We start from the raw sequence: 25,960 nt of genomic DNA on the forward strand, positions 1-25,960 counted from the left end.
GCCTGAGGAGTGTGGGCGTAGGTCTGACGAAGGAGCCGCACATGCTCCGAAACGCGTTACCACCCCCTTCTCTACACTGACACCATCAGCCTTATGTGTCCCGCAGTGAATACAGGATTCCCTGCTGCCTCCTCTTTCCAACACGCATGAGAACACTTTACAGCTGCTGGACGGCTCTACACTGCTCTCTACCACCGTGCTGAGGATGGACACATGCCACAAATGAGGACTCCTGATTTTATCATGTCTTTTAACACTCAACAATCTTGTAAGTGCTTTTAACCCTTTGTGCACTCTATTAAATTTGACATCTTTTACTTTTATCTCTGTGGAATAATGAGTTTCATCAGCCATCCTAACTAAATGCGCTTATAAATCCAGTGGTAGGTAAAGAACCTTATCAAAGTCAGTTCAAACGAAAGGTCTTTTATTTTTTATTTACATTTTATTATTTTTGCATTTTCAGAGATGCTCACAGTCTAGTGTCCATACTACATTGATACACTCATGGGCAGACCATAATGCTGGTTTTGGGATAGAAGACAAACAGCCTGCTAGGAAGTCTTTAGATTGTGGGACCAAACTGGAGGCCCCAGAGCAGATCTTTGCAGACATAGAGAGAGCATATAAACTCCATGTATACAGTATCTGTTCTAGAGCTACAGGCAGACCTAAGCAAGCAAATAAACCCAATACAGGCAGTGTGCTTGGTGGGATTAAAATATTGGGCCTCAGTACTGTTCTGTAACAGTGCTAACCACATACTGCACCCATTAATGTACATGTTTGTCAGTTAGCTTTTAGATGTTTAGATCAGTTGACCAATAAAGCTAACATATGTACCTGGATATGCTTTGAAGTAAGCATCCACAAATCTCTGATGATCTCCATAGATGGTTCTTGCCATGCCGGGCCATGGTTGTGCGATACACAGAGCACCAGAAACATCACCACCTTCAATGACCTTTCCCTGGTGAATAAAAGAAAGAACAGTTTCCCTTTACTATCCTACTACACAATCTAACTCTAATTGCCCTCATTTTGCAGTGATCGTTGGCTTATCGAAAATATCTTCCTGGCACTGAGTTTAAATTTTCTTGTGGTAAAAGAATGTTATATCGTGTTATTTTAGACATGTTAAAAAAAAGACACATGTCCATCGAGTTCAACCAATAGATAATTGAATACCCTGGTATGGGGCTAACCACATGGGACAAACCCAATTAAAAATAAATAAATAAATAAATAAATCTATATATATACACACACACACACACACACACACTATATTGTCAAAAGTATTGGGATACCACCTGCCTTTACATGCACATGAATTTTAATTTCATTTGGTGGAGGGGGGATTTATGGTGTGGGATTGTTTTTCAGGGGTTGGGCTTGGCCCCTTAGTTCCAGTAAAGGAAACACTTAAGCCATCAGCAGCAAAATATTTTATGCTGTCAACTTTGTGGGAACAGTTTGGGGATGGCCCCTCCGGTTCTAACATGACTGTGCACCAATGTACAAAACTACCGGCCGACATTCTGCCCGCGTGTAAGCCAGTCTGTCCGACAGAACCTGGCTGGCTTCTGTCAGGCGTGCATGCTGGAAAACCAGCAGCTGACCAGCTCTTGATTAGCACTCTCAGCCAATAGCAGAGAGCGCTGATTGGAGTGTTCTGGCGGGGCGGGGGGTCGTCCCCCTGTCAGAACACAACAGCTCAGTGGAGATCTCTGTGCTAACCTCGCATGGTTAGTACAGTGTCCCCGACCGGAGCCGACAGTGTTTTTTCGTGCAACCAGCTGGGTTGAATGAAAAAAAAGAACAAATAGTATGTGCCTGGCTTTAGACTGGGATGCCATTAAAGTTCATGTGCGTGTAAAGGCAGGCGTCACAATACTTTTGACAATATAGTGTATATATAATTAAGCCTAAAGGAGGTCAAGACTCTTCATGGGTTGTAGTAGTTTTTAACAAGTAGTGTCCAAACCCTCCTACTCCTTCCTGTAGTCTAGATGTCAAGGAAGGACCCAGAGCCAAGTAATGCAAGCAGTCGTCTTGGGAAAGTATGAGAGTGATCGCATTCAAGAGTTTACTGATTTATTAAAATGAATAAAAAAAGATGAAAGTGATTGTAAAGTTATTATTATTATTTTTTTTTTATAACAAACATGTCACACCCCACTGCTTCCACTGAGTCTCATGAGGAGGAAGAGGGAGAGCAGCACAGCTGTGCTGGATCAGGCTCTGGTAAGTATTTGGGGGGCTGACAACAGAAGGTTTTTTACCTTAAGGCCGGGTTCACACTGGTGCGACACGACAGCCATCCTACTTTGGATCCGACTTTGCCCTGCGATTTGAAGCCGACAAGCGTCCGACTTTCAATGAACGGGGATCCGACTTGGATCCCCCCAATACCAGGCACTATTTGGTATGAATCCTGAAGGGGTACGCCACACCAAATTTTAAATAAAAAAACGGCAGGACCCTCCAGGAGCATACCAGGCCCTTGGGTCTGGTATGGATTTTAAGGGGAACCCCCTACGCCGAAAAAACTGCGTGGGGGTCCCCCCAAATCCATACCAGACCCTTATCCGAGCACGCAGCCCGGCCGGTCAGGAAAGGGGGTGGGGATGAGCGAGCGCCCCCCCCCCTCCTGAACCGTACCAGGCCGCATACCCTCAACATGGGGGGGTGGGCGCCCTGCGGCCTCCCCACCCCAAAGCACCTTGTCCCCATGTTGATGAGGACAAGGGCCTCTTCCCAACAACCCTGGCCATTGTTTGTCGGGGTCTGCGGGCGGGGGGGCTTATCGGAATCCGGGAGCCCCCTTTAATAAGGGGGCCCCCAGATCCTGGCCCCCCATCCTATGTGAATGAGTATGGGATACATCATACCCCTACCCATTCACCTAGGAAAAAAAAGTGTCAATAAAAAAACACACTAGACAGGTTTTTAAAGTAATTTATTAGGCAGCTCCGGGGGTCTTCTTCCGACTTCAGGGGTCTCTTCCTTCTTCTCCGCGGTCTCTTCCTTCTTCTCCGCGCTCTCCAACCTCTTCTCCGCACTCTCCGGTTCTTCTCCCACACTCTGGTATCTTCTGCCGGGGTCCTCCGCCATCTTCTGCTCTTTTGCCCGCACTTTTGCTCTTTGCCGGTCCGCAACAACTTATATAGGGATGGGGCGTGGTCCCTGGGTGATGTCACCAGGTGACCTCGCCCCTTATGACGTCACAGTCCCGGGGCATGATGGGACTGTGACGTCATAAGAAGCAGGGTCACGGGTGACATCACCCGGTGACCCCGTCCCATCCCTATATAGGTCGTTGCGGACCGCGCACATGGCATTACAGTGGGAGAGAGCATTGTGTCAACATCGGAAGAAGAGAAGAAGGTAGAAGGCGGCGGAGAAGACCGGGCCACCACTAGCAAAAGAACGGGCAAAAGAGCAGAAGATAGCGGAGAAGCCCGGCAGAAGATACTGGAGAGCGGGAGAAGAACCAGAGAGCGCAGAGAAGAGGCAAGAGACCGCGGAGAAGAAGGAAGAAGTCCGAAGAAGACTCTCGGAGCTGCCTAATAAATTACTTTAAAAACCCGTCTAGTGTGTTTTTTATTGACACTTTTTTTTTCCTAGGTGAATGGGTAGGGGTACGATGTACCCCATACTCATTCACATAGGGTGGGGGGCCGGGATCTGGGGGCCCCCTTATTAAAGGGGGCTCCTGGATTCCGATAAGCCCCCCACCCGCTGACCCCCGACAACCAACGGCCAGGGTTGTCGGGAAGAGGCCCTTGTCCTCATCAACATGGGGACAAGGTGCTTTGGGGTGGGGGGCCACAGGGCGCCCCCCTGCCCCAAAGCACCCACCCCCCATGTTAAGGGCATGCAGCTTGGTACGGTTCAGGAGGGGGTGCGCTCGCTCATCCCCACCCCCTTTCCTGACCGGCCGGGCTGCGTGCTTGGATAAGGGTCTGGTATTGATTTGGGGGGGACCCCCATGCCGTTTTTTCAGCGTAGGGGGTTCCCCTTAAAATCCATACCAGACCCAAGGGCCTGGTATGCTCCTGGAGGGGAAACCCATGCCAGTTTTTATTTAAAATTTGACACGGAGTTCCCCCTCAAGATCATCTGAGCACAAGTCGCATGCCAAAGTCGGATCATGCAAGACGGCGATCCAACTTTAATCCAACTTCAATGATAGTCAGTGGGCTGAAGTAGGATCAAAGTCGGACCAAAGTAGTACAGGGAGCATTTTCAAAGTCGGACCGACTTGTGTCGGACCAGTTAGGACGGCTCCCATAGGGAAACATTGATTTTCACACGTCATGCGACATGAGCTCCCAATGTCGGAGCGTTTGTCGCACTAGTGTGAACCCGACCTAATTCAGATATGCATTAAGGTAAAAACTTGCAGCCTTTACAACCACTTAAGCTAATTGTCAACAGCTCAGGAATGTTATCACCCCATGTACTACTTAGTATGCTCCAAGTCCTGCTGCTGTCACTTTGCGGGTAATAACAACATCCACAGTCCATTCTTGTTAGGTTCCTTCTTCACAGTAACTATTTGCAATGAAGAGGACCACATTACTGTCTGGGTGTATAATTTAAAGTGTGTATTTCTTTGTCACTCACCTGTTCATCTAGAAGCACAGGTCTTATGCCAAAGAAAGGCCTCATAGCCATACCAGGGACAATCTCACCATCTTGCTCGGAGGGACGGGGGGAGATGCAGATTCCACCAGTCTCTGTAAAGCAGAGCACATCTCTTTATATACACATTTTAGACATATTTTTCAACTTAATAGGTAAACATAAAGAAAGCTGGTGCATCGCTCTGAACAGTGGAACCTTGAGGTATCAAAGATTGGGCCATCTTTCGGGTGCTCTAGCTGAGGTGTTCTCTCAACACCAAAAGACAAACCAATCAAACGAAGGGAAACAGCCAGCAACTCTGTAAATCCTAATATTCTTTATTATTGCATATCAGCGAGTAAAAACAGTGGCGATGAGGCCTGATCACAGCACAAGTAATATGCAATAATAAAGAATATTATGATTTACAGAGTTTCCGGCTGTTTCCCTTCATTTAATAGGTTAAACATATAGTAGTGGGAACAAACCTTCTCACTATGCGACTTTCAACGACAGATTCTCTCATGATTTTGCGTGTCGAGGGCCAGCCCATTCACTTGAAATTGAAGTAAAAATTGGAGGAACAGCACACAGAGTCCAGGGAAGGGTTAAATAATCATTGTATTGTCAGATTGTAAGTGAACAATCAACAAGGCAACTATAATCTGCAATCTCTAGCATAAGTACGATGGCTATAGTAACTGTGGCAAACACTTGCAGAAACAGTTCCAAATGCTCTTGAACAAGAACTTAGTAACAGTGACGACACAAGTATAAGTAACTTTGGTGGCCAACTGTATCTCTCAATACTTTATGTGTCTCACAAGGCTGGCCTACAATACCGAGCACTGCATCTGTAAGAGGGGTGACTGTATGGCGAGGTGGTGACACAAGCTCTTCAGGAGATTACAGAAGGAGGACAGCAGAGATCTTACAGAGCTTTCCCTCCTCGAGCAGGAACCTCTCCCTAGGCTAAATCACTGTCCCTGACAGCATGGTTCCTCTTCAATCCCTTGATGACAGCTACAGAGGTGCAATGTACCTGCAGAGGTGCAATGTACCTCTCAGGCTCCACTTCCACCCGCACAGCAGCACAGGAACTGGCACCACCTACAGCAAGGAGGATAAACTGCACCTGCCTACAACTGCGGTAATACAGCTAGAATCACCTCAACCTAAAAGGCTGATGATCCCATAGGAAAATGAAGCGGTTGTGTTTGTAAAAATCTTATATAATATAAAAAAACACAACCCATAGGTCAGGATTCTATATACAGTACAACGTAATTGTCCCTTACTTTTGGGAAAACACGGAAAAAAAAAGGCTGAATGCCAATGGTTTGCCAAACAAAGAGAGTTGAATAACAAATTAAAATGTGGCCAAAATGCATTCTATAGTGTATAAATGCCTAAAAGGTTTATGCAAACCAAATTCTAGTATTTGAAGTTAAAAGATTAGGATTAAGAAGCTTTTTTTAATTTTTAAAGCCTATCTCCAAGTTTTAACACTGTGTTAGGACTACATAACACCTCCCTTTCTTTTCCATAACAGGGGGAAGTGTTCTGTAGTTCCCAGAGATAGCAGGGAACAAAGTTAACTTACAGTACAGAGGCAGAAAGCACAGGAAGTTATCAACTCACAAGGTTTCTGGCTGGATGGACACTTAAACACTTTCAATAAAAAATCACTTTCACTTTATATAGGTCCTATGCACACTGGGTGTTTAGCCCCTGTGCATGAGATGCGGGCAGAAGGCATAGGTGCACCATTAAGCTTCTTTGCCGACAGCCGGTTGAACTCTATCAGAGGCTGAAAGCTGCTGCAGTTGGCAAGGCTGGACAGTGCACATGGTGGTATGAACATTTAGGGCGGTATTAGCCCAAGGACGATTGACCAGAATGCATGAAATCTGCTTTCCCAGCATTCCTTTCTGGGTGCATACTGCCCTAAATATTAGTACTACTCGACGCACCGTCAGGCCACATCAAACTGCAGCAGCTTTCAGCCTCTCATAGAGTTTGATAGGCTTGTGGCAGTAGGGCTGGACAATGCATTTGTGCCTTTTGCTGCACTTAAACGTCGGAAACATATGCACTGGGGCTAAATACGCAGACCAAAAATGAGCAAATAAGATCTATTTTTTTACTCAAGTTTACCAACACTTTACACTGTCAGGAGAGAAGTACACTGGTTGCCATTGCTGACCACAGTCTAAAAATATTAAACATCTGTCTGTCATACTCATTCAATAGTTTCAATAAATTCTGAATGACTCCCCTTGAATATATACAGTATACAACAAATAAAGTCAGTCCCCCTAAAAGAGGATCTTCAGTCCCCCTCACAAATGTTAAAGGAGTAGTCCAGCCTGAGAGTTTTAGGCTGGGCTTCTCCTAAGGGTCACAGGTGTGCAATTCGGTTTGCACTCCTGTGACCCGTTTTCAGCGGAGAGCGGACTGAAGCCCGCTCTCCACTGACGTCACTGCTATCAGTCGAGGCAGCACGTCATCCCGACTTCCGAAGTCTGGATCCGCCAGGTGCCTGGACTGATGACAGTCTCAGTGAGCCGCTGAGACGGCCATTCCCGGCCCTCCACAGCTCAGCGCTCCAATGAGCGTGGAGGAGCAGAGCAGGAGAGATGCTGACTGACAGTCAGCAATGCTCCACTTGGGGAGGGGAGAGAACTGAGCAGAGACACCGGGGACAGCTGCAGCATCGGTCTGATGCTGCATCCACCTAGGTAAGTATGAATATAACACAAAAAAACATACTTCTCTTTTAAAGTCAGCAGCTACAAATACTGTAACTGCTGACTTTTAATAAAAGGACACTCACCTGTCCAGGGATGTCCTCACCTGGGGCAGTTCTTCACTGGTCTTTGGGTCCCCAGCGTCACCATAATGTCCAGTGTAGGAATCTGGCTGTGACTCTTTGTGGCTTCACATCCAGCCATCTACTATGCATGTGGGAGCTGCGCTTTGTGAATGGTCCTGCAGCCTTCTGAGACCTGTGATATGTCCCAGAAGGCTGCAGGCAAATAAGGGGGGGGGGGGGAAATGGGAGCATGCATCTATCATAACTAGGTACCCACTCCCCCCCCCCAAAAAAAAGTGCCCAAAAGTTAAAAAGGTGGGGGAGGAGAAGGCAGAAGAGCAGAAATTCTGTTTTTGGGTGAGGTTCTGCTTTAAGAACCAGGTAGCTGGCATTTTTAGTAGGATGTCACCGATTGCAGAAAAACACTTTTTTTTTCATGATAGGTTTGCTGTAAAAGTTCATTATATGTACATTTCTGTAATGAAAGCAGCTTTATCTGAGGCATTAGTATTACTTTAAAATAAAAAAGGCATATCCACAAAGTAAACAAATGCACCGTGATAGTCTAAGCAGCCATTTTGAGCAATTAACTAAGCCTCAGCAAAGTCAACTCATTTATCCCAGATAGAGAATTATCCATTGCCTTATCAGTAAAGTGAATATATAAAGAGCTTTGAGGCACCAAATTACTTTTATTACACAGCATTAGGCTATGCTGCCCATTATCTGCATCCTGAGATTATGCTGCCCACAAATCTTAATCATTCTTATGCTGAGAAGATCAGAATTAGATACATTCGGAGACTTCCCCTACCAGGGTCAGCCTTAATTGGACCCTTTAATACATGAAACCACTATTTGTGGCCAAGTAGCCAATAGGACAGCGCCAGAGGAAAAATATTGTCATGCAGAGAGTTTGTAGGTTGTGTATGTAAACAATATTCATCTGAATCCACGTGGACCACTTAACAAATTAAAAAGATATTAAATAAATCTCTGCAAATTAATTTGACTAAGTACATGCAAATGAGACCCCTCTAATTACCGTAACTTAATCGCTTCAAATCTCCTTAAACAAAGCTCAACTGTAATTGGTACAGTAGGTCCCTTGGAAGGCAGAGATGGTTAATACGTATGATGCTTATCCCTCTGTAATGACAATTAACCCACTCACGGCACTAAGTATTCACTGCAAAGGCTACAAAATACTTTTAATATATATTTCTTTTTGTTTCGTTTCTTTTTTTTTTTTCATGAATTTTACTGTATCCATAAAATATCTAAATGTATGTCGCAGTTTATCTCTATATCCCTTTAACAGAACAAAGGGGCATAGATGACAGGTTTGCGGTTAATTGTTGTTGTTGTTTTTTTTTTTTTTTTTTTTTACAAAGAAGCTTTCACCAAATTAATTTTGTCCAGTGGATTAAAGAGGGACACTCTGGATTTCAAATCAAGGGTGGATAGGTCATACTTTTTTGCTACTGTTTTTTTAAACCATAAGTTATATTTATGTATTTTGTTTATAATATAGCTATGAAAGAGATTGCTGCTGGAGAAATTGCAGATTTGGTTTTAGAAGACAATTCCTTTTATCACACATGTAAATGGAGAAAACTGTGAACATTATAGGCTTTTGAGCCTTCTATGGTGTACCACTGTTACAGATGACTTAGCATCATATATATATATTTTCATGTTTATTGCATGCATGTTTAGCATTGCATTCTAGGGATTATTACCTCAATCAGTACTCAACCTGACAATGCTATCAACTGCTTTTCCTTCCAGAACAAAGATGTCTTTGTTAGGGCACCATCCAGGACCAGCATCTATTTCCAGGACTGAGCTTCTGCCTCAGATATGGCACAGTCATATAAATCCTGATTTCTGTTCAACATTTGGCTATGTTGAAAATTGTCTCTCACAGATCAGCCCCTGTTGCATTCTCTCACCTTGTGATTACAGTGTTGCCGTCTAATCACTAGGGGAGAGGAGATTGAGGAAATGCTGTCTGAAGCTGAGGACATTATCTAAACCTAAGCAAAACCACTTGTCTGGAGCTCAAGGACTGCTAATGATAAAATGCAGACCTTTTGGAAAAAAATAATACTGCTGCTGTATATTGTGACATGTCAGTGATTTATTCATGCAGACAATAAAATAATGTCCTTAGCTAGGCTAAAGCTCAAGAGTTGACAGGTACCTGCTCCAACTTCCGGCTGATCTCACCGCGGCGAGATCAGCCGGAAGTTCGGCCCCCCCTTTTCCTTCCCCCGACGCCGGGCCATTCCCAAAGCACAGCGCGCTTCGTGCATGCGCAATAGGGAATCGACTGTGAAGCCGCAAGGCTTCACTGCCAGTTTCCCTTAGTGGAAATGGCAGCGGCAGCACCCAATAGCTAATTGAAAAATCGGCTGGTGTGAAGATACCGCTGGATTCATGGATAAGTAAGTGTCCTAACATTAAAAGTCAGCAGCTACAGTATTTGTAGTAGCTGAATTTACATTTTTTTCTGATAGAGCCTGGAGCTCCACTTTAAAGTGATCGTACAGGTGTTTTTTTCCCCAATAATTTTTATTAGTTGTTTTGTACAAGGTACAAAAGATGACAGTTATACAGATAGACCATCCATAGGTCGTTTGGAAGACAAATGTCAACATAGTGCATATATTGCAAGTTACAATAAATTGAAAATTAGAACATGTCAAACAATATAGAAGAACTAATTGAGCATGGTAAAGGTAATAAATGCAATTTCATCTTCGTTCAAAGATGGGTGTTCCAAATCACTCATAATCACGAGGTCCTAATCAAATCCAGAAGATGTTTAGAAGAAGAATAGGAGGGAAAAACCGTTGAATAAGGCCCCTTTCACACGATCAGACCGTTCAGGTCCGCCTGTCAGTTTTGATGGCAGACCTGAACGGGCGCTCCATGTTAGCCTATGGAGCGACGAATGTCAGCGGAGACATATTCGCTGACATCCGACCCGGTCCGATCCACTAAAAGCAGACGGATGGCCCTACGTCCGGATCCGTCGCTGGTGGATCGGATCGGGTGAGAGCTGACAAAAACGGACATGCTGTCCGTTTTCAACCGATCCCTCCATAGGCAGCAGCGGCTCAGTGAGCAGAGAGGGACCTGTCATCCGCCGGCTCAGCGGAGATCAACGGAGAGATCTCCCGTTGAGCCGGCGGACCGAGGCGGGCTCCGTGTAAACGGAGTCCGCCTCGTGTGAATGAGGCCTAAGAGGGGAGTTAAGAGAAAAAATGGGGGAAAGTTGAAGACCAGAGATACACTATTTCCCAACACAGCAGATCTCATTCTAATCTCCAAATATATAATGTATCCATGGATCCCTTTTTTTTAAATAAATCTTTTTGTCCTGTAGAACTGCTGTTAATTTCTCATTCACCGTAATCCATGACACTTTTGCTTTGACCAAATCAAAGGGGAAGGAGGGTGACTTCCAAGACCTAGCTCTAGCTATCCAAGCTGCTAAGAAAATAAAAGAGATCAGCTTTTTTTGTCTTGGTGTCTGCTCGTGTGGTTTATTAAAAAGGGCCAGTCAAGGTGTTTTTTTTACATTAAAATAAAAAAAATGTTATACTTACCTGCTCTGTGCAATGGCATACTGTATAAGACATGCAATATATTGTATGTGTGGTCTGAAACATAAGGAAGCAACTTATTGTTTGGTAGGGTAACCAAATAATATAACAAAATCGAAAAACGAGACTGCACTCCACGGAAATCCCACTGGTAAGTTTATTGTGTTTAGCTGGTTGTTGACACAGTCCCCACCTTTAGGCCACGTCCCTCTGACATGTTTTGACCTTCCTAGAGCTTAATCATACAGGTAGGAGTGGTATGGGCTGGAGAACATTTAAACCCATCAGTTGATCATGCAATTAAAAACGCCTACTTCAATATAATCAGGGCTTTTTTTCAGCGGGAATTCCAGGGAGTGCAGTTCCGGCACCTCCAGCACTGAATGGGGTAGTACCACAACAATACTATGACACTGAATGGGGTGCTGGGGTGTGTTGGAGTTTCTACTGGTGCTGACTGCTAGGGGATCTATTGTCGCTAGGGGGGGGGGGGGGGGGGGCCATTGTTGCCAAGGGTCTATTGTTCCTGGGGAAGTCTGTAATTGCTGGCATGGATCTATTGTTGATGGATGGGTTTTATGTGGCTAGAGGGTCAATTGTTGCTAGTATGGATCTACTGTTGAGTGAGGGGTCTATTGTTGCTGGCTACTGGAGGGTCTTTTGATGCTGACTGCTGATCTACTGTATTGTTGCTGGTGGGGATCTGTTGCTGTTGGGGGTATTTTGTCGTAGGGTATTGTTCAGAAGGAAGGAGTACCTGCAACTAATCTTTGAAAAAAAAATAAGTCCTGAATATAGTCCACACTACATAATCCAAAATATATTCTTTGCGTGTGAGGGATCGAGAGAGATCTATTACCAATGAAAAGCCAGTAGTCTACCACTGAATCAGATTAATTAATGATATAATATTCAAAAATTATCCAAAGACCTCTCCAGCATTTAAATAACAATAAAATATAAAATAACAATTACTAAATTCGGTTTGCTGTAAATAACAGAATATTGATGGTTACAATTCTTGAACATTTGTACCTGCATAGCAAGAATTTAACAAAATTTAGATTTAACTCAGCATTTGTTGTGCAGTATTTATTAAGAATTTAGCTAAGAACGTTGGTTGCACCACATCACTTGAATTGGCTACTCACTGAAGCTTGCATAAAACCTCACGATAGGCTAGAGCTGGCTACATAGTGAGCGAATTTGGCTGGTTCCTAATCAACTGGACAAAATTCAGTCAGTGGATGGCCATCTCGGGACCACTCTGCCTGACTTCCTTTGTTTGAAAAATTTTCAGAAACTTGTTGGCTGAACAGCTCCTGCATCCAATCAAATGCAGGCACTTGCACTGTTCAGGTATTTTGACAGCTGGCAACGCCGGCTGTCAGAATACAATAGCTGCATTGTGAGATTCATCTATGCCATCTGTGCTGATTTCTTTCATTCAGCCCGCAGGAATTTACCAAGCCTAAATAACTGGAACTGCAGCTTTATGTCTAAATAGGGCCATGCAACTGCCTGAACAAGGATCTTCAAGGCAGGATTGCCAAGTATTATTTTAATGAAAGCTGCAGCCTTAAAAATTTTAAAAATGACTCGATATTTAATTACATGTTAAAGTGTATGTGACACGTTATTATATACTTTAAGATATATTCCATGAGGGGCTAAGTAGGTTAGCCACTGCAATCTAGCCCTGCTGTTTTATATATTTTTTTATATCTTTTGGTAACTAAATCTTGCAGATGAGTTCCACTACTACTTGAACAACATTAAAACCTGTTCTCCTAAAACAGCATGCAGCATGATAAAGCATCTTTATGAATTAAATACCCTACAGTGGAAAATTCCTCTGTTAGCTGAGACCTTTGCAAAAGGGAATGAACTTTACAGGCTAGCGGTAAAGTAAAAGCAGTAAAGTTACGATTTGCTTTTGTTAAACATTACCAACTATACATTCTTACCACATAAAGCTCCAGGGACAAGTGTCAGTGGAAGAACACAAGAAATCTACATGACAACATTTCACTTTCATTCATTTATTGAACAAAGAAATATTATTTATTGTTAGATTTAGAATTTAGTTTTATTTTTCCAATGTGGCTTATTTAGTTGTGATGATTAGCTTTCATTTGAAGGGCCAGATGTAGGTAAGTGGCAGTGTAAAGTTTTGGCAAGGTGTGTATTTTCTTGCACCAATTGATGTTCTGTGAAACATTCTATCAAAAACAGTAGCAGACTTTCTTCCATCTATACTGTCGGTGGCATCAGCAGGAATGGGGAACTTGAGGGTGGGTTATCAGGTGGAAGGGAAGATCTTGGCTGCTTACTGTTTTTTCATGCTACACTGCAAAATTTGAACTAATCTCAGACTCAGTTCAAATAGAATGACCTTTTTCTGGAAACTGTGCAAGAGTCAATTGTCTGGGCACATTTCTCCCATCATCAGTAAACTGTGCAACTTGATAAAGCAGGGCAACTATGTGTAGCCAAGTAATGGGATACGCAAGTATGGAGGAGAGGAGACACTACTGTGCCTAATGACTTTCACCTTCTCCTAATGACAGAGCTGTAAAAATCCTGTGCCCTTTCTTAACCACTAGATGGGGATTACCACTGAATACAAAGAAGAGAATTATGAGACTTTTAGAACCACTTTAGAAACCACCTTATAACACAGTATTGTGGACTGATTAAACTGCAACTTCCAGGAAGCCTGGTGTGAAACTTCCAAGAAGACCTGTGGCAGAAGCAGGTTCAGAAGGCCTTAAAGAAATTGTTTTGGGTAGGTTCGCTCTCTTGACAGTGTGGGACCATAGTGAGCACATTAGGGTGAACCAGCATCTTCAGAAGGGTAAGGCCCTCAGTTACACAGAGGCTGTCCATTCTCAGTGGCAATTTGCTTGTGACACATCGGTGCAATGGTCATCACAACCGTGAATGCCTTCAGCGGCGTTACGGATATTACACCAGTGCATGCCTTCTGTGGTCATCACATCATTGAATGCTTTCAGTTGTACAGCGACCATCACACCAGTGTATGTCTTCAGTTGCACAATGACCATCATCACCAGCAGGTTTGGTAAGCGGGTAGTGTGCCCAGTTATATCACATCACTCTGAAAGCAGGCCCAGTTATTTCACATCACTCTGAGAGCAAGCCCAGTAATACTGTTAGTATTATGAGAGCAGAACTCTGCCTAATAGAATACTGTACATTCTCCATAAATACCTAGCTAGCAGAACCATCAGCATTATTGTTAAGTGCCTCCAGGAAAATAATAAGGCCCCAATGATGCCGGCAGAAAATCTAGCATCCCTGTAGGACATTCATAAGGACATTAGGATATTGTTATTCCCCAGAATTGCTATCCTCTACAGCCTAGGCCTGTCATATCCCTGGGTGCTCTGTGGCAGCATAGCCTCCGGATCCCATATTTTCCTATTCTAACTGCCATAGTTGCACTTCAGGGTTATTGTTACAGCTTAACTGAGTCCAGTTAGCTAGTTCATTTTATGCCAGTTATATGACATTTACCATTTGTAGCTGTTTGTCTACCTGTTTACAGCTGTTGATACACCTGATTGTTGACATTGTTACTATTTTAAGTTGTGTCAATACAAAAAATTATATTTTAATACTTTGCCTAATGCATTTTTTATTGTATGCTGAAAACGAGTTCTGACAAACTCCTTGGTGTGGTTGCAAGATGCATTACTAAACCTAGAATGTCAGAAGGGTCACAGTGTCCTGAAGGTCGCAGTAGGCACAAAGGTCCTATACTATTCAGCGGCTCCTACGGGGGTAGTACTACATATGTTTTTCAGAAAGAAGCTGGCATAGGCAGCCTACATATTCCTCTTGTGACGGGTGCACTTTAGCACTCCTGTGCCTCAAGTCCCAAATGTTGATTTTGTTAAAGTTGCTGAATTAGGGTGTTCTTAGTTCCCATCGTGCAGGTTTATTATTATGTTGAAGGCCATACTAGCAGAAGAGTGGTATGTTACTCATGTCACAAGCAGGCATTGGGTTGTAGGCCACCATCACTAACTTTTTCGCCAAAGAGTTACTGCAAAATGCTGAAGAGTCTCTTATAATTCATCCAGCTCCAAAAAAAACCCTCTGATTTTTAAATATTTAAAGAAGAATTCCAAGAATATATTTATTTACCTAGTTTCATTGCTCCAGCTTGGGTCAATGTAAATATGAATATACTATACCTGTGGGGTCCCTCAAAAAGCTGCAAATCACTGTAGTAGACACCAATACTCCTGTGATCTTCACTAGCTTTGGGGTCCTGTGCCGAGCGGCTGCCCTGCTGCATTTTGAACACAAGAGGTCAGCCGCTCAGCATGGGTGTCATTCAGAGAATAGGTTCATTGAAAAAATAGGGTAAATCATAGTCTCCTCCATACTCAGAGGTAACAGGTAATTCCATTGCTCCTCGCAACTGCACAGAGTGGTGGGGGATCCAAAATGTATGTGCTTCTGGGCGATGCAAGCTTTCTTGTGATTTATGAAAAAATTATTTTAAGTCACTACATATTCTACAAGGGTAAGCTTCTCTGAAAGATGACATTGAGCACAGGTATGAATGACTATTCCTACCATCAGTGTGATACCTCTGGGATGGGGATTTATGGTACCAAATGTCCAACACATTAATGAAATGTCACTTGTCATTGTGTGCCTAGGAGTATACCTTTCCATGGCAGACAAGGTCTACTGTAGAACGGGCATACAATCACATGAAAAAAGTTTACAACAGCATGTAAGGACAGTCAAGGTTGGAGACTTTACACACAAAAAGTCTGCCAATCTTAGATAAGATGCAGTTAATATTTTATAAATGTTCACTGCATGTTCACAAGATAATTTGATATTTTTCTGTTATTTAAAGACATTATTTTCATTAATGGGTTTTGAATATTGCATATTCACTGGCTTTCTTTCTTTTCGCAAATAAATAGATGCATAGCTCAAATCCACAAATACACTATTAGCAAGAAAATGTAGCCTTACAAAAAGTAAGTCTGGCCAAAAAATAGATGGATATCTACCTTAAAGCGGAGTTCCACCCATTTAAAAGTCAGCACCTACAAAAAGTGTAGCTGCTGACTTTTAATAATCGGACACTCACCTGTCCCACGGTCCAGCGATGCGGGCGAACGAAACCCCGCTCCTCTCCCGCTCCTCTCTCCCTCCTCTCTGCGGCGCCGGCATTGTAACTGTGGGCGCCTGGCTTCGCAGACGGGCATGCACTGAGCATGTGTGAGCCGCGCTGCATGCTGTGAATGGCCGGACAATCTTCTGGGACCTGTGACATGTCCCAGAAGATTGCAGGAAGGGAGGGGGGAGAGGTGAACTTCCTCCCGGCGCTGCGGAGCCCCGGGAGGAAGTGCGAGCTGGGTGCCTCTAAAAAGAGAGTATCCGATCCCCCCAAAAAAATAACATGCCAAATGTGGCATGTAAGGGGGTCACCATCACTTAAAGTGGAAGCTCCATTTTTGGGTGAAACTCCGCTTTAAAGTGGTTGTAAACCTCGGGAATAAAAAATGAACAAAGCATAATGTACTCTTCTATATTGTGTTTACAGAGCTAAATAGCTCAAGTTTAAATTACACACAAAGCTGAATGAAGGCTCATTCATTTTACAACATGCATCATGACTCACGTTATAATGCAGTGTGGATGGGCACTGCAGTACATTGTAATGCAAAGTTAGCCACCGCAAGGAATATATGCAGAAGCTCTCTCTATTGTATTGTCCTAATCTGAGAAAAATCACGCAGTGCCTAATTATCTGTGCATTGACAACACATTCATTTCGAATGTATGAAGCCGCATATGCTGTGTTATGGTGTGGATGGGCCTCAGTTAGAGTAGTGACTCAGACGCTGTCTCCAGTTTCATCCAAAGACAGCATGTTATGGGTGCACCCTGTATTAAATATTTATTTTCAATACCAAGATTGTGTATGAATAAAAAATAATTTAAAAATCTCTAGGGCTCAAGCATACAGGCCACATCTCGAAAATATACAGTATCTTGTTCTCAAAGTCGGAAAAACTATTTTATATGAACAAGTGGGAACAGGATATAGAGGCAAAGATGGAAATTGACAAATGGGTTAAAATTGCACAATTCGCCTCAAAATCATATATCAACACCTCACTGATAGAGGCGAATTTTAACCACCTGACATCCGGCCGTAGCCGAATGACGGCTTCAGCGCGGATGTCCCCTTTCCTCGCTCCCCGTGCGCGCTCACGAGCGCGCAACGGGGAAATTCTGTGTTGGCCGTGTCCCTTGGACACAGCCAATCACAGATCGCTGTAAACGGCCAATCACAGCGGCCGTTTACAGCGCGATCGCTGCCTCTAATGAGAGATGATCTGAAATGTAAACAATTGAGATCATCTCTCATTGCCGGCTCTCTCTCCTCACACAGAGACAGCGTGTGAGGAGAGAGAGATCTGTCAGCAATCTGTGAGTGTACCTGTGCGATTTACTGTGCCTACAGTGCCCACAGTGCCCATCATTACAGTGCCCATCATTACAGTGCCCATTATTACAGTGCCCCATCAGTACAGTGCCCCATCAGCACAGTGCACCATCAGTACATTGCCAATCGGTGCCCACCTGTGCCAATCGGTGCCCACCTGTCTGCCCAGCGGTGATCAGTGTCCAGCTGCACATCTGCACAATCAGTGACCACCTGTGCCACCTCATCAGTGCCCACCTGTGCCAATCAGTGCCCATCTGTGCTGCCTCAGTACACATCTGTGCTGCCTCAGTGCACATCTGTGCCGCCTCATCAGTGCCCATCTGTGCCGCTCCATCTGTGCCGCTCCATCTGTGCCGCCCCATCTGTGCCGCTCCATCTGTGCCGCCCCATCTGTGCCGTCCCATCTGTGCCCAGCTGTGCCACCTCATCAGTGCACATCTGTGCAATCTCAGTGCACATCTGTTCCACCTCATCAGTGCCCACCTGTTCTGCCTCATCAGTGCCCACCTGTGCCACCTCATCAGTGCCCACCTGTGCTGCCTCATCAGTGCCCACCTGTGCCACCTCATCAGTGCCCACCTGTGCCACCTCATCAGTGCACATCTGCACATCTGTTCCACCTTATTAGTGCACATCTGTTCCACCTCATTAGTGCACATCTGTTCCACCTCATCAGTGCACATCTGTTCCACCTCATCAGTGCACATCTGTTCCACCTCATCAGTGCCCCTCTGTGCCACCTCAGTGCCCATCTGTGCTCATCAGTGCCGCCTCATCAGTGCCCATCAGTGCAGGCTTAGCAACCATGGCCAAAAGAAGCTTTTCCGCCGAGGAGGCGTACCAAATACTGTCCCAGGCCGACGAGAGCAACGGGGAGCTCTCTTTTTCGGATTCCCTTTCCGACTCCGATTCTGAGTTGGACATAAATTATGAGCCAGTCCTCAGTAGTGAAACACTGAGTGACTCAGAGGAGGAAGAGATTCGACCCGCCAAACGAAGGCGTTCTGGTGGGGAGGCAGTGGCATCTACCAGCACGGCAGTCCCATCCACCAGCACGGCAGTCTCATCCACCAGCACGGCAGTCCCATCCACCAGCACGGCAGTCCCATCCACCAGCACGGCAGTGCCATCCACCAGCACGGCAGTGCCATCCACCAGCACGGCAGTGCCATCCACCAGCACCGCAGTGCCTCGGCAAGAAAGGCCAAGGACCCAAGCCAGCCTTCCCTATGCCCTGCAGAACCCCTTGTGGCTTCCTCCTAATTCAGGAGAAGCCAACATTCCCCCTTTCACTGCCCAGCCAGGAGTCCAGGTGAACACGGAGAATTTTTCCCCAAAAGATTTTTTTAATTTATTTTTTACCGAGGACATGCTGTCAAATATTGTGGCCCAGTGCAATCTTTATGCACAACAATTCATTGCGAATAATCCAACGTCCTACTATGCCAATACTCAAAGTCTGGTCAATAAAAAATTGAGAAAAGGAGAAACGGCGAGTTTACGAAACAACGAGATTTTGGCAGTGAAGTGGAGAGACAAAAGAGATGTGTACATGTTGTCTTCAATCCACGATGATACCTTCATGGAAATCCCCAGAAGAAATGGCCCCATACAGAAACCTAAATGCATCTTTGATTATAATTTGTTTATGGGGGGAGTCGACTTGAATGACCAGATGCTGGAACCGTACCTTGCTACAAGACGGACATACCATTGGTATAAGAAAGTCGCAATTTATTTTTTTCATTTGGCCAATCTACAATTCATATGTCATTTATCGTAACTCCACCCAAAACCCCAAACGCTTCCTTGGCTACCAGGAGGAAGTTTTCACTGCCCTTACATTCCCGAACGGCCCCCCAGAAAATATCCGATCAGATGTTCTAAGTCGACTCTCCGAACGCCACTTTCCAGATAAGATCCCTCCCAAACCAACAGGCCAACGACGGCAAAAAAAATGTAAGGTGTGTACCAGAGCTGGATTCAGAAGAGACACATCTTATTATTGTGCACAATGTCCTTCTGAACCAGGCCTCTGCGTAGGTGAATGTTTTCGTCGTTACCATACTTCACTAAATTATTAGCGAAGTATGGTAAACGTAAGCCTCCGTTCCTGCAATTTACCCTCACACCCCTTATGCCACTGCCTCCTCTGTAACTGACCCTGGCTTGTTATTTGACCACGCTTCTGCCTAACGATTCTGTCTAGAGACTCGGAGGCTTCAAAGAGATTTGGGTGGGAGAAGCCTCTACCCCTGTCCCCATTCTGTCCTGAACGAGGCCCTACTTCTGCCTGTAGTACTTACTGCCGTCATGCCTCTGCCTGTTGCACTGACCACACCACATGGACCTGCCTACTAACAGGACCAATATCTCTGCCTGCACTGACCCTGGACTTTATATGGACAGTAACCCTGCCTGCTGCCTGGACAATTGTGTTTGCCGCTGCTGACCAAGTCCCTGCCTGCTGCCTGGACCAGTGCTATCCTCCTGTGCACAACTGCGCTACTACAACCACAGGTAATCTTTTTTGTTTACGCTTTGCTCAGCATAATGTATTTTGGGGTGTAATTCTTGGTATGTGCATGCTATGTGTCCCTGGAACACCTGACGGTGTTCCTTGCATGTTGGATCTCTGTATGTGGCCAGGCTGTGTAGAAGTCTCACACATGTGGTATCGCCATACTCAGGAGGAGTAGCAGAATGTATTTTGGGGTGTCATTTTTGCTATCCAAATGCTATGTGTTGGAAATATCTTATAAACGGACAACTTTGTGTAAAAAAAATGCGTTTTCATTTTTTTTCCACATATTTCAAAAACTTCTGGAAAAAAATGAACCGTTCAAAAGACTCATTATGCCTCATAGATTATACGTTGGGGTGTTAGCTTTCCAAAATGGGGTCATTTTGTGGGTGTTTCCATTGTCCCGGTGCTCCAGGGCCTTCAAAAGTGTAATAGGTGGTTGAGAAATGTGATGTGTAATTTATGCTCCTAGAACACCTGATGGTGCTCCATGCATGTTGGGCCTCTGTATGTGGCCAGGCAGTGAAAAAGTCCCACACATGTGGTATTGTAATACTCAGGAGGAGTAGCAGAATGTATTTTGGGGTGTCATTTTTGCTATCTAAATGCTATGTGTTGGAAATATCTTATAAACGGACAACTTTGTGTAAAAAAAAAATGCGTTTTCATTTTTTTCCACATTTTCCAAAAACTTCTGGAAAAAAATAAACCATTCAAAAGACTCATTATGCCTCATAGATTATACGTTGGGGTGTTAGCTTTCCAAAATGGTGTCATTTTGTGGGTGTTTCCATTGTCCTGGTGCTCCAGGGCCTTCAAAAGTGTAATAGGTGGTTGAGAAATGTGATGTGTAATTTATGCTCCTAGAACACCTGATGGTGCTCCATGCATGTTGGGCCTCTGTATGTGGCCAGGCAGTGAAAAAGTCCCACACATGTGGTATCGTAATACTCAGGAGGAGTAGCAGAATGTATTTTGGGGTGTCATTTTTGCTATCTAAATGCTATGTGTTGGAAATATCTTATAAACGGACAACTTTATGTAAAATTTTTTTCCACATTTTCCAAAAACTTCTGGAAAAAAATAAACCATTCAAAAGACTCATTATGCCTCATAGATTATACGTTGGGGTGTTAGCTTTCCAAAATGGGTCATTTTGTGGGTGTTTCCATTGTCCTGGTGCTCCAGGGCCTTCAAAAGTGTAATAGGTGGTTGAGAAATGTGATGTGTAATTTATGCTCCTAGAACACCTGATGGTGCTCCATGCATGTTAAGCCTCTGTATGTGGCCAGGCAGTGAAAAAGTCCCACACATGTGGTATCGTAATACTCAGGAGGAGTAGCAGAATGTATTTTGGGGTGTCATTTGTGGTATACACATGCCATGTGAGAGAAATAAGCTATTACAATGACGATTTTGTGGGGAAAAAAAAAAAAATCTAAATTTTGCAAAGAATTGTGGGAAAAAAATACAACTTCAAATAACTCACCATGCCTCTAACTAAATACATTGAAATGTCTACTTTCCAAAAAGGGGTTATTTGGGGGGCATTTGTACTTTCCTGGCTTGTTAGGGTCTCAGGAAATGAGATAGGCCTCAGTACATCAGATGTGATAATTTTTTTATGATTTGCACCACAGCTTGTAGACTCTAAAACTTTCCCACAGACCAAATAATTTACACAAATGTTTGGTTATTTTTACCAAAGATATGTAGCAGTATAAATTGTGGCCAAAATTTATGAAGAAAAATTACGAATTTGCAAAATTTTATCACAGAAATTAGGAAAAATTTGTTTTTTTTCAAAATTTTCGGTCTTTTTTCATTTATAGCGCAAAAAATAAAAAACCCAGAGGTGATCAAATACCACCAAAATAAAGCTCTATTTGTATGAAAAAAAGGACAAAAAATCATTTGGGTACAGTGTTGCATGACTGAGTAATTGTCATTCAAAGTGTGAGAGCACCGAAAGCTGAAAATTGGTCTGGATAGGAGGGGGGTTTAAGTGCCTAGTAAGCAAGTGGTTAAAGTCTACTGCGATGGTACATGGTACCAGTGAGAGTGGCAACATATGTCCCAGGCACCTCCCCTCTATGTTTCAGGGGATGTGGAATAGAAGGCACAGTATACCATATGGTGGACATGCCCTAAAGTCAGGCAATTTTGGATAAGCATTTATAATTCTATCTACTCACTAACCCAGGTAAATCTAACTAAATCACCACAAAAGGCGGTGTTGGGAAACTAAATAGAGGGAGTGCCAGGGCACACAAAGAAACTCATATCATTTATCTTTACGTCCAGGATAGCGGTAGCTAGGTCCTGGAGAGCGCCCATGATCCCCTTCGACTTGGTGAAAGTGAAGTTGTCGTGGATCATGATCAATGAACGCCTCTCAGCGATATTACTGGATAAACAACCAGTCTTTGATAGGGTCTGGGAACCATGGTTAAAATATCTGTCTGAAGGTTTATGAGCTGTTAGAATAGCTAAGTAGAGAACAACAGGGGTGCACTCCCCCCCTCCTTCTTATTTCTTCCTCTTCTCTTCTTTTCTCTCTTCTTCCTTCCTTTCCTTTGTAAGTTTTCTTCCCTAGAATTTTGTACGAGAGATCAGTAAGTGGAAAGAGGCCAAATGGTAACATAGTACGAGGCCCTCCTCTTCATCTTAATGAAGCCAAAAGAAAGGACAGGGACCCAAGTAAGAGATAACTAGCCCCGCCCCCTTTCTTTTTATTCCTTTTCTGAGGTTCTCCTCCTTGTTTTTTTTTGCCGGTTACTTTTCCTTGTCACTCATTACATGCTACAGGTTCTTTAAGCAGTTCGTCAAGTTGAAGTATAAATCGATAAGAAACACAACAATCATCTTTGGTAGAGTATACCTAACTGTTCACATATTTAGTACTTTAACACAATGTGTATACGGAAAGGCTGATCTCATGCGAACAATATTTTGCCTTGAAAACTAGTCCGGTTTAAATGTTAATAAAAACTATTGGAGAGGAGATATACGAGGTGGCTGAGGTCCCCCCATCCACAGCGTGATCCCATAGGGGGTGGCAGGTGGGACTCTCGCCTACCCTCTTCTCTCCAGCACGCTAATAAGTACTGTTGTGACAATCCTAGGGGCAATATATTCCTAAACAGTTATAATTCCAAGTTATGATAATCTGACAATCCTAGGGGCAATATATTCTTAAACAGTTGTAATTTCAAGTTATGATATTCTCAATAATGCCTAACCATATTTGGGTTGAGTTCAGTCAAAATTAAATGTAGTTACTTAATCACCCATGGTACACTAACTATTGTGATACTTGTGTTTGCATTATATTTTCTTAATGCCTCGTAGGCCGTGTTGGCCAAGATATGTTTCTATCTTAAGTGTTTTTAGAATGTATCCTGTATTTTCACCTGTTAAAAAGCAATAAATACTATTGAAAGGGAAAAATCTCTAGGGCTCGCTCACACCAGAATGCAGTGCGGAAACCCAAGTTCTGTGTGCGTTTCCTACACCACCTTCAAAATGCACTGGGTGTGCAATCTGCTGCGGGTGTCGATATATTCCTAGCGACACCCCTAATGCAGATGGCAAATGCAGTGCATTTGCCTGCAATGGATTGCATGATATCGCAGTACCATGCAATTTAGTGAGATGTGTTTTTGAAGTGTTGCATGCACTACTTTTTGTGTGATCCAATGAAATTTCAGTCCTTTTAAATGAATGGGTTGAAACAGTCGCACAGGAATCACACAGGAACCCTGAATGCATTCCCGTGCGATTCAGGTCTGGACTGGCCCTTAGATTTAAATAAATAAAACTGACTAGAAGAAACCATTATAGTTTCCCTTTAAATGAGCTCAATTCGGTCTAAAAATGTACAATAGTACCACCATTTACCTGTCTGCCACCAGGTGTCCACAAGGGTGCATCTTCTCTCCCCAACCACATTGTTAAACCATTCCCATGCTTCGTGGTTTATTGGCTCACCCACTGCAAAGCAAAATCCAAGAAGAATTAAGTCAGTGAAGCATACTGCATTTTGTACATCAATAGGAGTGACCTGGCAAACTAGGACAAGAAGAAACAAGTTCAAAAAGGGCAACGTTTTCCAAGCATGTGACAATATCACACGGCTTGGCAGGGGGCTACAGCAATGTGTTAGTGATAATGACAGTGGAATTTCTGTGCCTGGTTGGGTGTAATTTATAGCAACGCTGTCAAATGCTAAACTCCAATAACCTCCATGCAAATTCTTTTCTAGAGTGCTATACTAGAACAGTTTCATAAATAAGACAATATTTAACTCACAGCATCAGTTTTATCTTAATGAAAACTTAAGATTTCAATGTTCTCCTGCAATATATCAAAGGCATTTCCACTTTCTTTGATGCTATCAATTTGCAACCACAGTGCATAGAAACCAACACTGACTATACAAATGTTAGTTGTTACATAGTTACATAGTTGATAAGGTTGAATAAAGACACAGGTACATCAGTTCAACCTACATTTGCATGTATGTGTGTGTGTGTGTACCCGTCACCATGGATTCCCATATACCTGCATATTGTGGTAGTACTGGAACAAGGTCATCTAGAGCCCAGGGTGAATGTGCCAAACAGCTCCCCCCTAGATGTATGAGCATTATGTGTCAGCAAACCCCCCCCCCTCCCCAAAAACACTGTGTAATAATCTGCATGCTTACTCCCTAAGCATAATCCCCCCCCCCTCCTCCCAGTACAAATCTGACCCCCTGTTGAAATCCCCCTTCTCAGCACAAATCTTTGCCCCTCCATCCCCCGAATGCCCCCAGCTCTAATGCCCCCCCCCTCCAAAAAAAATACAATTTACCTCTCCCAGCACAATTCCTGTACACTGAAAATTTCCCCTCCTGGTACACATCTTCTCCCCCCCCACTTCAAATGCCACCTCCCAGCACAAATTTCTCCTCCTAGCACAAATCCCCCCCCCAACCCCCCCTTCCAACACAAATCCCCCCTAAATCACCACTCTTAGTACCCCCTCCACCCAAAATGTCCCCTCCTAGAGCAATACTCACCCCCCTGCAGCACACCAAATTCACCCTTTCAACGGGCAGCCACCCCTTCTGCTCACCCCTTGTCCCGGCCCTGTATTGTGGTCCCTGAGAAAATCACTAAACAGTTTTATTAAGCCACCACACCTTTATTGCTCTGACTGTAAAGAACCTCCAACACAGTTTAGTATTAAATCGCTTTTCATCCAGCTTTTTGTTGTGACCACGTCTTCTTGAGAGAGCAAACTGATATATCATTGTCTCTTCCACTCTGCACTCTCCTCCTGTCCTCCTTTCAGTATGTTCCCTCTCAGCTTAAGAGCTTACAGCGGAGGCTAATTAGTGGCTTCCTCTACAACCCTATTCCTGCTAAAGTTCATATTTAAATGCACCCTGTTTAACCACTTTAGCTCTCCCACTTATTAACTCCTTACAAACTAACACATTTTTTTTTAAATTTCTTTTATTGGCCTTCTAATTTGGCAATAACTTTGTCATTACTCACGCTACTGAAGTAATTCCATTAAAGTATCAACTTCAGCAAAGATGATTATTTATTCTATAGACATTTTTTACTCGAATTGACCAATGGTATTGCATTTTATTCTGCAATTTGCCCTTTTTAAAAAACTATTCTTCTGGGACAAAGCATAATACAACTCTATATAATACAATACAAAGTTGTTTTTATCTGTGCCACAAAAAAAAATTAAAGAAAAAATAAGAAAAATATTACTAAAAATATTTACATTAAAAAGGTAAAAAGGAGTTGATTAGACCTAATTAGGGAAAACCAAGGCGGTTGAATAAAACAATTTTTAACCTT

The 25,960-nt window shown here is 43.6% G+C and overlaps 1 protein-coding gene across 1 annotated transcript in view; it reads right to left on the reverse strand.

The window, feature by feature from the left end:
• The window catches only part of ACSS1 (acyl-CoA synthetase short chain family member 1), a 217,073-nt gene that overhangs the window by 46,302 nt on the left and 144,811 nt on the right, over positions 1-25,960 (reverse strand). The window contains exons 8-10 of the mRNA XM_073627979.1: positions 23,997-24,089; positions 4,633-4,745; positions 844-970 (exon numbers count right to left, since the gene is read on the reverse strand). Coding sequence (XP_073484080.1) covers positions 844-970; positions 4,633-4,745; positions 23,997-24,089 — 333 coding nt within the window. The remainder of the gene's footprint in view (positions 1-843; positions 971-4,632; positions 4,746-23,996; positions 24,090-25,960) is intronic.

The sequence above is a fragment of the Aquarana catesbeiana genome, linkage group LG04 (assembly GCF_042186555.1).
Source record: "Aquarana catesbeiana isolate 2022-GZ linkage group LG04, ASM4218655v1, whole genome shotgun sequence".
NCBI lineage: Eukaryota > Metazoa > Chordata > Amphibia > Anura > Ranidae > Aquarana > Aquarana catesbeiana.